The sequence below is a fragment of the Canis lupus genome, chromosome 38 (assembly GCF_003254725.2).
Source record: "Canis lupus dingo isolate Sandy chromosome 38, ASM325472v2, whole genome shotgun sequence".
Classification (NCBI taxonomy): domain Eukaryota; kingdom Metazoa; phylum Chordata; class Mammalia; order Carnivora; family Canidae; genus Canis; species Canis lupus.
The window spans coordinates 16,017,305-16,034,129 of NC_064280.1; the positions used below are offsets into that span (position 1 = coordinate 16,017,305).

Sequence of the window (16,825 nt, forward strand, 5' to 3'; positions counted from 1 at the left end):
ATTGATGGCATTTGTAGGGCAAAGTCCTCAACATCACGATGATGTAAAAGACAGAGGAACAAGGAAGCAGCTTCAGAAATGTATGTGAATGTGGGGTTGAGAGACGTAAAAGTCCTAGGTAGAAAACCATGGGAATAAAAGCATGTCTGCAAGAGAAAAATAACACACTCAAAGGATGAAGGACAAAAGTGAGGTGGGAGTGACAGTGGACGAAGTCCAGGAAGAGGTGAGGTTAGATCCATGTATTCCCATTGGACTTGCCCTAATTCACCTGGGAAGACTGGGAACCTTCCAAAGCTGAGTTGGGAAGGGAGTCGCAAATGTTTTTGTGAACTAATGAAAGGACATTCTGTAATAGAAAAGACAGATACGGGATCCCTGGGTGGCGCAGCGGTTTGGCGCCTGCCTTTGGCCCAGGGCGTGATCCTGGAGACCCGGGATCGAATCCCACATCAGGCTCCCAGTGCATGGAGCCTGCTTCTCCCTCTGCCCATGTCTCTGCCTCTCTCTCTCTCTCTCTCTCTCTCTCTGTGACTATCATAAATAAATAAAAAAAAATTAAAAAAAAAGAAAAGACAGATACAAAAAAACAAAAACAAAAAGAAAACAACAAACAAAAGAAAAGACAGGTGTAACCAGGAGAGTGACCCGACTGGCACATGCCCAGGGGGGTCTGCTGGATAGTGAGGGTGGAGATTTCAGCCAGGAAAGTGCATTGCTCAGAGGCTCTTTCCCTGACATTAGAAGGAAGGAAACTTTAGTTTGGGAAAACTAGCTTTGCTTCTGAGAACTTTAGTTCAAGGAAACTTTAGTCTGGGAAAACTAACTTTGCTTCTCAGAACTCTTGTCTTCCCGAAGTGATTTTTTATCGCATTATGGGGAAATTAGAATTTGGTCTAATTATACTCTTGTCATCATTTCTGCGTTTTGAATTAAGATGTGTGGTGAACGCTGAATGTAGTCCATAAGTCTGTCATAGAAAATAGCATCACGTCAAAAAAATATAGATCCGAGTTAGCTGGAAAATGTCTAAAGACCCCAAAAAGTTTATAAGATACAATACCCATATAATTTCTGCAATCTTTTATAGTTGCAGACATAATGTTCTTATTTTAATTTGATGTTTTTAAAATTATAAATGTAATATAATTTTTTATATATAAAATCATATATATTATATATATAATTATATATATAATTATTATATATATTTTATATATAAAATTATAAATGTATATATAATTATATATATAAAATATAAAATTATAAATGTAATATACATTCATAGTTGAAAAATTGGAAAATACTAAAAAAAGGAGTAACAGAAACCTATGAGATAACAATAAGTAATATTCTGATGTTTTCCTTGTAGTTAATACCTTAAAAGAAGTAATATAAAAATCAGAGTCTTGAATACTGTCATATACTCGATATATTGAGTACTTTTTCATATTGTTAAAAATCTTCAAAAATAACAATTTTCATGTTGACCTAATAGTTCCTTCTGAGAGTGTGTCCTACAATGCATCTTAACATGTTCCCACAATTAAATATTTGGATTGTTTTCCATTTCTTTCCAGGTGTGAAGAAGACCGTGACGAAAATCTTGGTGTAAATCTTTGTTCAGAATGCTTATTATTTCCTTAGGGAAAGATTTTTAGCAATGGTTTTGCTAGAAACAAGAAACTTTAGACTTCTGATATATGTTGCTAAATAGTTTTGCAGAATGGTTATACCAACTCTATAGCCACCAGTATTTTATGGGTGGCTAATTGCATTCTGACCACTATGTTCAAAAATATTTGACCATTTTTATAGGAAAAAAGATGGCAATTTCTTGTTGCTTTAATTTGCATTTAATGTGTTGTCCGAGGCAAACTTTTTATTTTTACCATTTTTTAAGTACGCCCTACACCCAACATGGGGCTTGAACTCATGACCCTGAGATCAAGAGTTGCATGCTCTACCAACTGAGCCAGCCAGGTGCCCTTGAGGCAAACTTTTTAATTTGTCTGTTGCAATTTGTATTATATGTTTGCTCAAATCCTGGTTTCTGTTTATTTGCCGTGACTAGGTATCTACCCATACTTTCTTGTAGTTATTTTTTCCCATGTAATTATTAATTCATTTGAAAGCTTTTTTCATGGTCCCATGCAGGCTCTTTGGTTCACTCTCAAAGACTAAACAAGAGCCTGTTTAGAAATTACAAAATGAGAAGGTTTAGACACATTACGATAGTTCACAGATATATCAAAAGAAAGAAAGTAAGAAAGAAGCCCATGCATATGTGGTCAATTATTTATGACAAAGGAGCCAAAAATATAAAAAGGGGAAAGGATGGTCTCTTCGATAGATGGCAGAGGCAAAACTGTCACCTGCAAAGAATGAAACTGGACCCCATCTTACACCATTCAGAAAAATCAATTCAAAATGGATTCAAAACTTAAACATAAAACCTGAAACCATAAAACTTCAAGACACGAAAAAAAAAACAGGGGACAAGCTCCTTGACATCAGTCTTGGCAATTATATATATGTATTTTTGGATATGACCCCAAAAGCAAAGGCAAAAAAAAAAAAGCAAAAATAAATAAATGGGACCACACAAAACTAGAATGCTTGTGCACGGCAAAAGGAACCATCAACAAAATGAAAAGGCAACCTACAGAATGGGAGAAATTATTTGCAAATCATATATCTGATGAGGGGTTAATAACCAAAATATAAGAAGAACCCATACAATGAAATCTTAGAAGAAAAAAAATCCAATTTAAAAATGAACAGCAGGACCAAATAGACATCTTTCCATGGAAGACCTACAATGGCCAACAGGTACATGGAAAGGTGCTTAATGTCATTCATCATCCGGAAAATGCAAATCAAAACCGCAATGAGATATCACCTTACATGTGTCAGATTGGCTATTATCAAAAAGACAAACATTATATGGTCTCATTCATTTGGGGAATATAAAAAATAGTGAAAGGGAATAAAGGGGAAAGGAGAAAAAATGAGTGGGAAATATCAGAAAGGGAGACAGAACATGAAAGACTCCTAACTCTGGGAAATGAACTAGGGGTGGTGGAAGGGGAGGTGGGTGGGGGGTGGGGGTGACTGGGTGATGGGCACTGAGGTGGGCACTTGACGGGATGAGCACTGGGTGTTATTCTATATGTTGGCAAATTGAACATCAATAAAAAATAAATTTATATAAAAAAAAGAGAGATACCAAGTGTTAGGGAGGATGTGCATTCTGCACTGTTGGTGGGAATGTAAATTGGTGCAGCCACTATGGAAGACAGTATGAGTTTTCCTTAAAAATTTAATAACAGAACTGCCATACAATCCATACGAAGTTGCTCAGAACACAGAAATGTGGGAAGAGAAAGGAAGAAGGCAGAGAACAAATTGTGCTAATTTATTTAATCTTTAATTTTAATTTAAAAAAAATTTATTTATTTATTTATTTGACAGAGAGCGCGAGTAGGGTCAGTGGCAGGCAGAGGGAGAGGGAGAAGCAGGTTCCTTGCCAAGCCTGACTCAGGGCTCATTCCTAGGACCCTGAGGTCATGAGCTGAGCTGAAGGCAGACTCTCAACCAGCTGAGCCACCCAGATGCCCCCAAATTGTACTAAATTATTTTTATTTTTTATTTTTAAAGATTTTAGTTATTTATTCGAGAGAGAGATAGTGACAGAAAGCAGGAGTGGGAAAAAGAGGGAGACGCAGACTCCTTGCTGAGCAGGGAACCCGACGTGGGGTTCAATCCAGGACCCTGGGATCATAACCCAAGCCGAAGGCAGATGCTTAACTGAGCCACCCAGGCACCCCAAATTTTGCTAATTTAAAGACCTCATATTTATGAATCTTCTCTACCGAAGGCAGTTGGAAAAGACTGGAGAAGGTAACTCCTACTCAAATATGAAGGCAGCAACACAGAAACCCCAAGGAACATGAAAAGTCAATGAAACATGACATCACCAAGAGAGCAAAAGAACCTAGTAACCCATTTCAAAGACATAGGGGTATGTGATTTACCCAATTAAGCATTCAAATGCTGTTTTAAGGAAACTCCATAAGATACAAGAAAACATGAAGAGACAATTCAGTGAAAACAGGAAAATGATAAATGGACAAAGAAGTTAAAGAGATAGAAATTATTAAAAAAAAAACAATAGAAATTCTACAGCTGAAGAATAAAACGAGTGAAATGAAAAATGAGTATTATCAACAGCAACATGGGTCAAGCCAAGGGAGGAATCTGTGGGGTTGAAGACCAGACCTTTGAAATGATCCACTCAGAGGAGAACAAATTAAGGTGAATGAAAAAGAGTGAAAAAAGTCCATGTGCACTACGGGTTACCATTAAAAGAAACTATTGGTGAATTATTGGAGTCCCAGAAGAAGAAGAACAGTGGAAGTGGTAGAAAAGTTATTTAAAGAAGTAATGACTGGCAGCTGCCTAAATCTGGGGAGACCTTTGCATCCAAGTTCATGAAGCTTATAGGTCACTAAATAAACTCAAATGAAGCCCCTCCGAGATATTATAATAAAACTATCAAAAAATCAAAGAAAAAGAATCTTAAAAGCAGCAGGAGACGAGAAGCCTGTAACTTTCAAGGGAACCCCTGTAAAGCTATCAGCCAACTTCTCAGTAGACACCTTACAGGCTAGGAGAGAGTGGAATGATCAAGAATATTGCCATTCAAGAATATTCTCTTTGGCAAAGTTATCCTTTAGAAAATGAAGGACAGACAGATAAGGACTTTCTCAGACAAACACAAGCTTAGGGAGTTCATCACTGCTACATCTGCCTTACGAGAAATGCTAAAAGACCCCTATGTCTTTGAAATGGGTTACTAGGTTCTTTTGCTCTCTTGGTGATGCTAAATTCTTCAAGCTGAAAAGAAAAGATGCTAATTAGTAAGATGAAAGCATATGAAAATATACAACACACTGATAAAAGTAAATGGAGAATTGGGGCGCCTGGCTGGCTCAGTCGGTAGAGCATGTGACTCTTGATCTTGGGGTTGTGAGTTTGAGCACCTTATTGGGTGCAGGGATTAGTAAAAACAAAAACAAAATGAAACGAAACAAAAAAAAGTAAACAGAGAATCAAATTCGGAATACTTTAATACTGTAACATGTAGTGTGTTCATCACTTAACTCTAGCATAATGGTTAAAGGATAAGAATATTAGAACTGTAGCCACAATAATTTGTTAATAAATACGCAATATAAAAACAGGTGAAATATGACATCAGAAACATAAAGGGGAGTGGGAAGTAAAAGAGTAGGGTTTTTAAAAAAAGATTTATTTATTTATTTATTCATAGAGACAGAGAGAGAGAGAGAGAGAGAGGCAGAGGGAGAAGCAGGCATCATACAGAGAGCCTGACGTGGGACTCGATCCCAGGTCTCCAGGATCACGCCCTGGGCTGCAGGCGGTGCTAAACCGCTGCGCCACGGGGGCTGCCCGAGTAGGGTTTTTATATGGGATAAAAATTAAGTTATCAGCATAAAATAGACTGCTATATCTTTAAGATGTTTTAATTAAACCATATGGTAACCAAAAGCCAAAAAACCTGCAGTAGAATCATAGAAGATAAAGGGAAGGGAATCAAAGCATCCCACTATGGAAAATCATCAATTTACCAAAGAAGATAGAAAAAGAGGAAGAAAGGAACAAGGGAATTACAAAATAATAAGATGGTATTAATTTGTCCTTAGTTATCAATTTTTCATTTTCAGAGAAAGAGTGTGCTTGTACGCACCTGTGCACAAGAGCTGTTGAGGAGGGGCAGACGGAGAGGGAGAGAGAGAGAATCTTAAGCAGGCTTCACTCCCAGCCCAACATTTGGCTCGATCTCATGATCCTGAGATCATGACCTGAGCCAAAATCAAGAATCAGGTGCTTGACTGACTGAGCCTGAGCCACCCAGGCCCCCCTAGTTATCAGTAATTTAAAGGAAATGGATTAAATTCTGCAATCATAGACACAGAGGCTAGATGGATAAATAAGATATATATATATATACTCTAAGAGACTCACTTCAGTTTTAGGGACACACGTAGGCTCTGGGTGAAGGGTTGAGAAAAGATACTCTACACACGTGTAAACCAAAAGAGAGCAAGGGTTGCTATATTTAATCAAACAAGGTAGACTTTCAGCCAAAGACTATGATAAGAGACAATGAAGATCATTATATAATGAAAAGGGATAAATTCATCAAGAATATATACCAATCGTAAATATATATATATGTGTATATATATATATATATACATATATATATATATACCTCCACCTTGGAGTTCCTAAATATAGTAAGCAAATAGTAACGGAAATGGACAATATAACAATAGTTAGGACTTTAGTATATCCCACTTTCAGTGATGGATAGATCATGCAGAGAGAAAATCGATAATGAAATGTTGGCCTTGAACCCTGCTTCACACCAAGCGGAGCCTAACAGACATTGACTGGACATTCTCTCCAACAGCGACAGAATATACGTTCTGCTCAAGCACACAAGGAACATTCTAGGTCACGAAACAAGTCAGCAAACCTGGGATTGAAATCGTATCAAATAGTTTTACAACCACAATGATACGAAACCGGAAAACAAAATAGGGGGAAAGCTGCAAAGTTTACAAACATGCAGACGTTGAACAGTACACTTCTGAACAACCAGTGAATCAAAGAAGAAATCGAAAGGGAAACTTTAAAAAAATCTTGAAACAAACGAAAATGGAAACACAATTTACCAAAACCTGTGGGATGCAGCAAAAGCGGTTCTCAGAGCGAAGCTTACAGTGATAAATGCCGACATTAAAAAAAAACCTCAAATAAACAGCCTCATTTTATACTTCAAGGAGTTAGAACAAGAGCACATGAAAGCCTGAAGTTAACATAAGGAAGGAAATAGCAAAGATCAGAGCAGAAATAAATGAAACAGAGGCCAGAACAATAATAGAAAAGATCAACAAAATGAAGAACTGGTGTATTTATTTTCATTTTTTTTTTATTTTCATTTTTTAAAAAAAATTTGAATATAGTTGCACACATAAGAGCTGGAGCTTTGAAAAGATAAAATTGACGAACTTTTAGCTGGGTTAATTAAGAAAAAAGGAGCGCAGACTCAAGAACGAAAGAGGAGACAGTAAAACTGATACCCCAGAAATACAAAGGATCATAAGAGAAGAAAGTGAACTTGAAATAACTGGGGGGAAGAAACAACCAAACTAGAGTGATGACTACCACCTACTGAGCACATCCGGGACCTGAGAGTTGGCACGATACTAAGACACAGAGTAAGAAATATCTGCAAGGTCACTGAGCTAGTCCTCTGTGGAGAAGGATGCAGGTTGAGTAGGTCTATCTGACTCTTTCCTTTTTCCCAAACTTCGGGCATTTGCACACCACAGCCGTGCTTTATGCTGGGTCTCAGGCCACCTCAACTCTTACAGCTGACCCTTGAGTAACGAGTTGGAACTCTGTGGGTCCACTTACATGCAGATTTTTTTTCAATAAGTATAGTACAGTCCTGCAGATTTATTTCTTCTTTATGACTCTCTTAATAACATTTTCTTAAAAAAAAAAATAACATTTTCTTTATGGAACTCCTGGGTGGCCCACTGGTTGAGCGTCTGCCTCCGGCTCGGGTCGTGATCCTGGGGTCCCACATCAGGGTCCCCGCAGGGAGCCTGCTTCTCTCTCTGCCTGTGTCTCTGCCTCTCTCTCTCTGTGTCTCTCATGAATAAATAAATAAAATCCTAAAAAAAATTAAAGCTCTCTTTTCTTTAGCTTTATTGTAAGAATAGGGTAGATAATACAAATAACGTACAAGATATGTGTTCATCACCTATTTGTTATCCGTGAGGCTTCTGGTCAATAGTAGGCTATTAGTAGTTAAGTTTTGGGGGACTCAACAGTTATCTGTGGGATTTCCACTGCATGGAGAGTTGACACCTCTAACCCCCACGTTGCTCAAGAGTCAACTGTATTAATGTATTTCTTCAAATTGGTTCAGTGTCTTAAAAATACCTTAAAGGCATTTATTTTTATTTATTATTATTATTATTTATTATTTTTACATTTGTTTTTAAGTTCAATTTGGCATTTATTTTTATTTTTATTTTATTTTTGGGAATTATAAATTTTATTGTATTTTATTTTTTATTTTTATAAATTTATTTTTTATTGGTGTTCAATTTGCCAACATATAGAATAACAGCCCAGTGCTCATCCCATCAAGTGCCCCCCTCAGTGCCCATCACCCAGTCACCCCCAGCCCCTGCCCACCTCCCCTTCCACCCCCCCTAGTTCGTTTCCCAGAGTTAGGAGTCTTTCGTGTTCTGTCTCCCTTTCTGATATTTCCCACTCATTTTTTCTCCTTTTGGCATTTATTTTTAAAAAGGAAACTTGGGGTGCCTGGGTGGCTTAGTCAGTTTAAGTGTCTGATGCTTGATGTCAGCTCGGGTCTTGTGAGTTCAAACCCTGCACTGGGCTCTGTGCTGGGTGTAGAACCTACTTAAAAGGAAACCTTACATGGGTACCTATACAATTTGCCGTGTGGAGAAGGCAATTGAAATAGTAAATATGCTAAAGGGGCCCCTGGGTGGCTCAGCTGGTTAAGTGTCTGCCTTCAGCTCAGGTCATGATCCCACAGTTCTGGGACTGAGCCCCGTGTTGGGCTCCCTGCTTCTCCCTCTGCCCCTCCCCTGCTTGTGCTCTCACTCTCTCTCAAATGGTTAAATAAACTCTTTAAAAAATAAAATCTTTAAAAAACAGAATGTTACCTAATTCTAGCTAGAAATATTGCCTGCAGAGGTGTCTGGACCCGAGGTCTGTTTTTTTTTTTTTTTTTTTTCTTTTTAAAAAGAGATTATTATGCTGTGCTGCTAGAAGTTAGAGCCTTACTAGCGTGAAACTGAACAGAAGCTTTCCTGTCGTCGGCACGTACCGCTCTCACCTTGAATACCCGCAATAGCAATGGTCCTACACTTGGGGAACACTTGCCTACACGGTTCCTTTCCTCTCTGCATCTGTGAGACACACGCGACTCCTATGCAGTCCTGCGTATTGCGTGTCTGGGGCAGGGGAAGGCTTCAAATCCTATGTTTATTGCTAACAATCAAATCAAATTAGATGATTATTGTTGTCTATAATGTTTTAGATTTTATAGAACATTTTCACATACTTTGCTGTATCTAGTTTCATTATCATCATACGGATAACGTATAGCTGGGCCCATTCAGATTTCTGGTTCCCGTCCAGCTGGGTGAACCAGATGTTGCAGTAATTGTGAGTTTACTTCATAGATGCATTGGTTTTCTTCCAGACAACTCAGCATCTTTTCAGGCACGGGATCTTATTTTATTCTCCCGTGCGTTCCTTCCAGATGGGAGGCACAGGTAGGTACCCCTCTGTTGTAAAACGGGGGAGAGCAGGACTTGAAGCTGTGACTTCACTGAGGCTTACCCAGGGGTTCGGAGGCAGGGCCAGGCTAAAATTATGTTTCCAGGTAATTAAGGAACCACAGGGACATCACAGCTTTTCGGGTATGTTGTAGACGGTGGTGGGGTGTCTGGATTTTCAAAGCCACCGGCCTTCTTTGCTCCCGCCACCCCCTGCAGAGTGCATGGCCTGGAGGTCGAGGGCAGGGACTGTGGAGAGGCTGCGGCCCAGTGGATAACTAGCTTCCTGAAGACGCAGCCCTATCGCCTGGTGCACTTCGAGCCTCACCTGCGACCGAGATATCCTCACCAAATGATGGACGTGTTCCAGCCCACAGACCAGGTCAGAGGAGCCTCCCTTGGCTTTGGTCTTTGGTGTGTCCAGGTTTTGTCAGGAGTGCAGGGCCCATCAGGCAGGGCAGCCTGTCCTCTGAGCTCCGCTCTGTCATTTTGCCAAGCAGCTCCCAGGCAGTTTGGGATTATGAACAACAGGCAAAAATAAAGCCCTTCCTTTGGGGGCTTCATCTGTGCTTCCTGATTTGGGGGACTCTTGCATTTTGACCATGGCCATCTACCTTCCTCCTTATGTAAGGCGTCCAGTGCCTACAGGGCTTCACAACTGTTCTGCGTCTGGATCTTTTCCACACTATTCTGTAATTGAGTGTGGAGTCCAACCTTTGTACTGTGTGATTGCAATTGCCGGGTGACAGGTGGGCAAGTGAGTGTGGGTATGGAGATGCACAGACTTAAAGTGATCAGGTTGGCTCTTCCAGGAAGAAGGCTGCAAGGGTTCATCATAAAAGGAGGGTTGGTAGCACAATGCTGTGGCCATTAAAAAAAATTACATAAATGGTCAGTAAATGGACTGGATGTTGATATGCAGGTTGCATAAAAAATAGGAATCCATGGAATCAGTGAGCATTTTTATCACCTGTATTGAGGCCATCGAGCCCATCAATCTTGGGGAAGTTGAGGCAGAGGAAGGTGGAGTGGCTTCCTTAAGGGCACTTGGCCAGTGGCAGCTCTCGATCCCAAGGCCATGTTGTCCTCATTCCATCACATAATTCCTGTCTGCAAGGCTACTTATGACTTCTGAACTACTCTCATTTTTCTATATAAAGAACTAAAGAAATATTTAGAAATATTGTGTGTGTGTGTGTGTGTGCACATGCAGGTGGAGGGAGGAGAGGGTTCCAGGAACTAGACACACGTGACTTCTGTATGCCACGTTCTAACCATTTCTATTTCCTTACCAGATTGCGTATGCAGATGCCAGCCCATTCTTGGTCCTTTCTGAGGCATCGTTGGCAGATCTCAACTCCAGGCTGGAGAAGAAAGTTAAAATGACTAACTTCAGGCCCAGTATCGTGATTTCAGGATGTGATGCATATGCAGAGGTAGTACGATGTTTTCCTTGTCCCTTTCTTAGGATTTAACTATTTATTTATTTATTTATTTATTAATTTATTTATTTATTTATGATTTTATTTATTTATTCATGACACACACAAACACACACACACACAGAGGCAGAGATCCAGGCTCCATGCAGGGAGCCTGATGTGGGACTCGATCCCAGGTCTCCAGGATCAGGCCCTGGGCTAAAGGTGGCGCTAAACCGCTGAGCCACCCGGGCTGCCCCTTAACTTTCTATTTTAAAGAAAGATTTTATTTATTTAATCAAAGGGAGATTGTGGACAAGACCTTGCACCCCTCGAGGCCTCTGCTCCTTGCAGTTAGAACATACAGATGATTTCAGCTGGCTCCTCCCCTGATGGCAGCTGTAAGAATCAAGGCCGATAATCTGCGGAGAAGCTCTTGGGTGTAGAAAGTGTCCTAGAGCAGTGGGGGATGGTTTCTGTCCTACAATCAGAGTGACCAGGGGCCTGGCTCAGGCATTCCCCCAAATGTGACCGGCTTTTTTTTTTTTTTTTAAGATTTTATTTATTTATTTATTTATTTATTTATTTATTTATTTATTTATTTATTTATGAGAGACACCGAGAGAGGCAGAGACACAGGCAGAGGGAGAAGCAGGTTCCCACAAGGAGCCCGATGCGGACTCGATCCCAGGACCCTGAGCCGAAGGCAGACTTGCAACCGCTGAGCCACTCAGGTGCCCCTGTGACCGACTTTAAATTTCCTTCCCTGGCGATCCTTGTGCCCTGGGTCGTGTTTCCTACCGTGAAGTTCCAAGATGGTCATAAATAGATGACATTGAATGGGAAGGACCCACCCAGAGTAGGACCTCCGATTTAGACTGGTTTGCACTGCATCTTGTCCTAGAAGCCCTCGTTTCCAACTCTGAGCACCCCCTAACTGGGAACATTTCACATTTTCAGTCGGATGTCCTACAACACTGGCAGAGCACACGTTGTACTAGCGTGTCACTTGTGCACTGTGAGTTGGTTCCTCTGCTGCCTGTGGCCTCTGGATAGACGCGTAGGCAGCACGGTTGCTTCTGCGGAGATCACAGTCCTGGGTGGTCAGGTGGTGAGCAGGCCAGCGAGGCAGGCCGGGAGGGCGGTGAGCGCAGGGTGTTAGGTGGCCCGGGGGTGTTCCTGACCCAGACTGGAGGGGACGTGAGGGCCACCACGGGTCTGCTCCTGCTCAGGCCCCAGACCCCATCACATCTCTGGCTTTCCTATGGTGGAATGTTTTTTTTTTTTTTTTACCTTATTTATCTTGACTCAATCTTCAGCAGTTGCTAGTGTCCATAAAAGGGGCTCTGGAAATACTTCTTTAATTAATAATAAGTTAATTTCTTAACCAAAACCCACATTTCTCTTCTTTTGTTTTTCATGACCGTAGTGCCCCCTGGTGGGCAAAATGGGCTGGGGCTGCCCTAATCCAGGTGACCAGCTTTATGGACCATTGTGACACCTGCAGTTAAGAGACCTATTTATTTTATTTTATTTTATTTTATTTTATTTTATTTTATTTATTTTATTTTATTTTATTTTATATTTTATTTTTAAATTCTATTCTATTTTTACTATTTATTATTTTATTTCATTTTGAAATTTATTCTTAAAATTTTTCTTTACTTATTCATGAGAGACACAGAGAGAGGCAGAGACACAGGCAGAGGGAGAAGCAGGCTCCCTGCGGGGAGCCCGATGTGGGACTCGATCCCAGGACCCCGGGATCATGACCTGAAAGGCAGATGCTCAACCACTGAACCACCCAGGCGTCCCGAGACCCATTTTATGATTAAACACTGCAACTTATAGCAAGAATGATACATCTTCTCAGAGTTAAAATTCTGAGTCTGCAGGTCTCTGGCTTGTGACCAACAAAGGAGTGGGTGGGTTGGTTTTAATTCAAGAATTTTTGTCTTAAGCCCTCGGGCAGCTGGCACTTCTCTCCCGGGGTAAGAAGTTCAAGACTATGATCAGATGTCCTTTGTCTCCTGAGTGTCTTCCTTCTAATTATTCCGAGTCTTCTCACCCTTCTTTTGTGCCTTCCAAAGTCTCTGTTCTGGAAGGTTCCATTCAAATCCTATCTTTTCCGTAAAACATGCCCTGACCAGAGCAACCTGAGGCTTTGTTCCCCTAAACCTCCAGATCCATTCTTGCTTGTGCAGGTAAACCTACAACAGGGCTTTCTCTCAGAATGTCTGAAACTTCAGAAAACATCATGATCATTAGCTTTTCCTATCTCCCCTGATGGCAAGTCCATCGATTTGATTTGTCCCGAAAAGTAGGCACCAGTGACCCAGGCTGTGGGCAAATGCCCGAGGAGCCCCCTGGGCTGGAGCACTTTGTTCCCAGGCCAGTGGGGATGCAGAGAGAAGGGCGTTGGGATATAAAACCCCCTGAGGCATGCACAGTGTAGACTGATCCCCCTCCAAACCCTCTCTCTCTGTCATCCACACCCGCTATCAGCCTGACCCTTCCATTCCTACCCCCCACCCCACTCCACTGGCATCCCTCAGGGGAAGTTTGGCCAGTGAGAGCAGAGGGAGCACTGCCCTTTGGGAGGATGAGCTGACATGTCACAGGCAGAGAGGGGACCAGAAGGTATGTGGCTTCTGAGGGTCCATGTCCTCAACTGCCATCTTTGGCCTAAGTGGCTTTGTTGGGGACGCACCTCCCGTGGAGTCCCTACCCAGGTGTGTGTCAGCCCCAGGGCTTGGAAGTGCTCATGTGAATTTTGTGCTTTGTCCCCCAGGATTCATGGGATGAGATTCTTATTGGGGACGTGATACTGAAAAGAGTAATGGCTTGTTCTCGGTAAGGAGCTTCCACCTGGCGGGGTGGGGGGCAGGGTCGGTCGGCGTTGTCCCTCGTATGATGCTCTGTGTGTGTGCGTCTAGGTGCATTTTAACCACGGTGGACCCAGACACCGGCGTCATGAGCGGGAAGGAGCCGCTGGAGACCCTGAAGAGGTGAGTCTGGGCCGCTTGATCTCTGCAGTGAAAACACCAGGGACACACAGTCTGGGAGCTGCAGGGGATCCTAGTGACGGGGTAGCTTGGGTTACCGTGCTTGTGAGAATGCCTGGCTGCACAAATAATTTTATTTCTTGTTTAGAATTCACGATTCAAACGGACCAATTTAAGAAATGCATTGTTTAGGTATTTTGGCGAATTATATATATTATGATGCTACCAACCGCTGGGCCACCCGAGTGGCGTCCCGAGTAAAGCAGATTTTAAGCCTAGGGCCTGCCTGACACGCCAGCTGAGCTGTTCAGAGGTGAAGTCCCCTGATGTCTGTCACTTATTTGAAAACACTTGAGGGCAGCCCGGGGCGGCTCAGCGGTTTAGCGCTGCCTTCGGCCCAGGGCGTGATCCTGGAGACCGGGGATCAAGTCCCATGTCAGGGTCCCTGCATGGAGCCTGCTTCTCCCTCTGCCTGTGTCTCTGCCTCTGTGTGTGTGTGTGTGTGATGAATAAATAAAAAATCTTTAAAAACAAAAACAAAAAACACTAGAAAATGAGAATTGATGGCTAGATAAAGGTAGGATAAAGGAAATACAGTCAAGTGCTAGGTGTAGGGTCCAGGCGGTTGTAAGTGGACGTTTGCTACAAAGCTCGGCTCGTCTGCGTGTCTGGGAGGCCTCATACGCGGCGTGTGTTGGAACAGCAGTCAGGGGAGTGGGGCTTTGAGAAGCAGCGAGGCCCCGCTGGCTGTTGCTCCAAATGCTCTCACTCTTTCAGCGTCAGGACAAAGCGGAATCCGGTCTTGCTCCTTCCTGGGGCCACAGAGGCGGGAGGAGGCCGGGGGGAGTCAGGAACCCTGGCTCTGCTGCCCACTCTTGAGCTCCTCAGCAGACGGGGGTGTTCGTCCCTCTGAAAGGAGGCGGGTAGGACAGATCTGGGTGATTCTGTGTGCAGACCAGCTGGGTGGTTTTGGGGACCGACCAGCACGGAAGGGTGATGCTACTCGGTGCCTGCGGCCCCTTCCCTCTGGATTCAGGAAGTGCCTCTGCCGCCAGGAATAGCTTCCTGAAAGCCTTCGTGTTTCCATCCATCCTCTGACTCTTTAGGGCTCGCCTCCCTGGGAAGCCGTGTTTGTGGGACGGGACGAGTGACCCCAGTGCAGAGTGAGGGCCAGCAGGTGGGGGGCGCAGCGCAGTTCCCCTGATCTTCTGCGGGCCCTATCCTGGCCAGTGGTCACCCCCGCCGGCTCCTGACACCCCAGGAGACGCAGCAGCCGGCCCAGGTGTCCTGTCCTGTCTGCTCTGGGGATGGAGATGGCCAAGATGCAGTAATCTCTGTGCTCTCGGGGACAGGTGGCCGAGAGAGGCCCAGCCCCCTGACATAAGTCATGGGAAGTGAAGCAAACAGTGGTGGCCAGAAGACCTTCCCCGCTCTCGGGCAGGTTGCTCGGAGCCAGTCTGCGTTTTCCTGTGTCCTCAGGGGCTGTGAATGCAGCTTCTCGGCAGGGAGACCTCTGCCAGCCTGACCTAGTGAAGCCTGCGCCCCCCTCGCAGAGGGCAGGATGGCAAAGCAACGAGGGGAAAAGAAATGCGTCTGGCTCCGCTGAGCATCTGCCAGACGGAGGCTCAGGGGACACTTGGTCTACAAAATCCTCCCAGTGGGCGGCATTTGGGAGGCCTGCTGGCTAGTGGGGAATATGAAGATGGGATTACTGTTTTCTGTTCTCTGTTCTCTTTCTTTCTTTCTGATTTCATTTATTTATTTTATTTTAGAAAAGGGAGGAGGGACGACAGAGGGGCGGGGAGAGAGAGTCCCAAGCAGACTCTGCGCTGAGTGTGGAGCCCGACACGGGGCTCAATCCCGGGATCCTGAGATTGTGACCTGAGCCAAAACCAAGAGTTGGACCCTCAACCGACTGAGCCACCCAGGCACCCTCTACTCTTTTCTTTTTCTTCTTTCTTTCTTTCTTTCTTTCTTTCTTTCTTTCTTTCTTTCTTTCTCTTTCTTTCTTTCTCTTTCTTTCTTTCTTTCTTTCTTTCTTTCTTTCTTTCTCTTTCTTTCTTTCTTTCTTCTTTCTTTCTCTTTCTTTTTCTTTCTTTTTTTGAAGATTTTATTTATTTATTCATGAGAGAGGCAGAGACACAAGCAGAGGGAGAAGCATGTTCCCTGCTGGGAGCCCGATGCAGGACTCGATCCCAGGACCCCAGGATCACGACCTGAGCCAAAGGCAGACGCTCAACCAACGAGCCACCCAGGTGTCCCTACTCTTTTCATCCTTAAGGGAGAGTGACTTCCATATTGATCCCTCTGGCTTAAGAAGTGGTGGGAGTCTTTCTTTGCTGCTTCCGTGACGTCTGGCTCCTAATAGAAAGGGGAAAGCATGTTTGCTTAGTAGATGCAAAAGTTTTGTTGGACATGTGAATACTTGGACAGTAAGGACGTTTGCCACTTGTGTGAGGCTGTGTTGAGCTAAAGACAGAAAGATATAGCGGTAATACCGTGGGAAGAGACAGACAGCCCCCACCCCCAGCTCCATCTGGCTCTGTCACCAGCTGATTAGGTGACCTTGGCAAGTCACTTAGCTTCTTGATGCTTCAGCTTCTTTATTGGTAAAAACTAGACTAATAAAAATTAGACTAATAATACCTCTCTTGGTTGATCAGAATAAGGCAGGAAATATGATTTTAGAAAATAGATGAGGGCTGCTTGGATGGCTCAGTGGTTGAGCATCTGCCTTTGGCTTCGGTCCTGACCCCTGTGGGATGGAGTCCCACATCGGGTTCCGCGCAGGGAGCCTGCTTCCCCCTCTGCCTGTGTCTCTCATGAATAAATAAATGAAATCTTAAAAAAAAAAGAAAATAGATGGTAAAATATTGTACACAATGGCCATGTGGGTGCTGGTTGTTGATAGTCTATGAACTTGACGCCTTCTGGGAGAAGGAGAAGCCTGGATACGCTTCTCTCTGCCCTCTGAAGCTGC

At 43.2% G+C, this 16,825-nt stretch overlaps 1 protein-coding gene across 3 annotated transcripts in view; it reads left to right on the forward strand.

The window, feature by feature from the left end:
* Nucleotides 1–16,825, forward strand: part of MTARC1 (mitochondrial amidoxime reducing component 1) — a 30,534-nt gene that overhangs the window by 3,950 nt on the left and 9,759 nt on the right. Inside the window, exons 3-8 of one of the 3 annotated variants that reach the window (XM_049106966.1) lie at nt 9,639–9,801; nt 10,715–10,855; nt 13,632–13,693; nt 13,777–13,848; nt 14,623–14,768; nt 15,618–15,808. In XM_049106966.1, coding sequence (XP_048962923.1) covers nt 9,639–9,801; nt 10,715–10,855; nt 13,632–13,693; nt 13,777–13,848; nt 14,623–14,758 — 574 coding nt within the window. In that variant the 3' untranslated portion in view covers nt 14,759–14,768; nt 15,618–15,808. Of the gene's footprint in view, nt 1–9,638; nt 9,802–10,714; nt 10,856–13,631; nt 13,694–13,776; nt 13,849–14,622; nt 14,769–15,617; nt 15,809–16,825 lie in introns of those variants that run through there. The other 2 variants (XM_025420958.3, XM_025420960.3) reach the window with 2 other exon arrangements.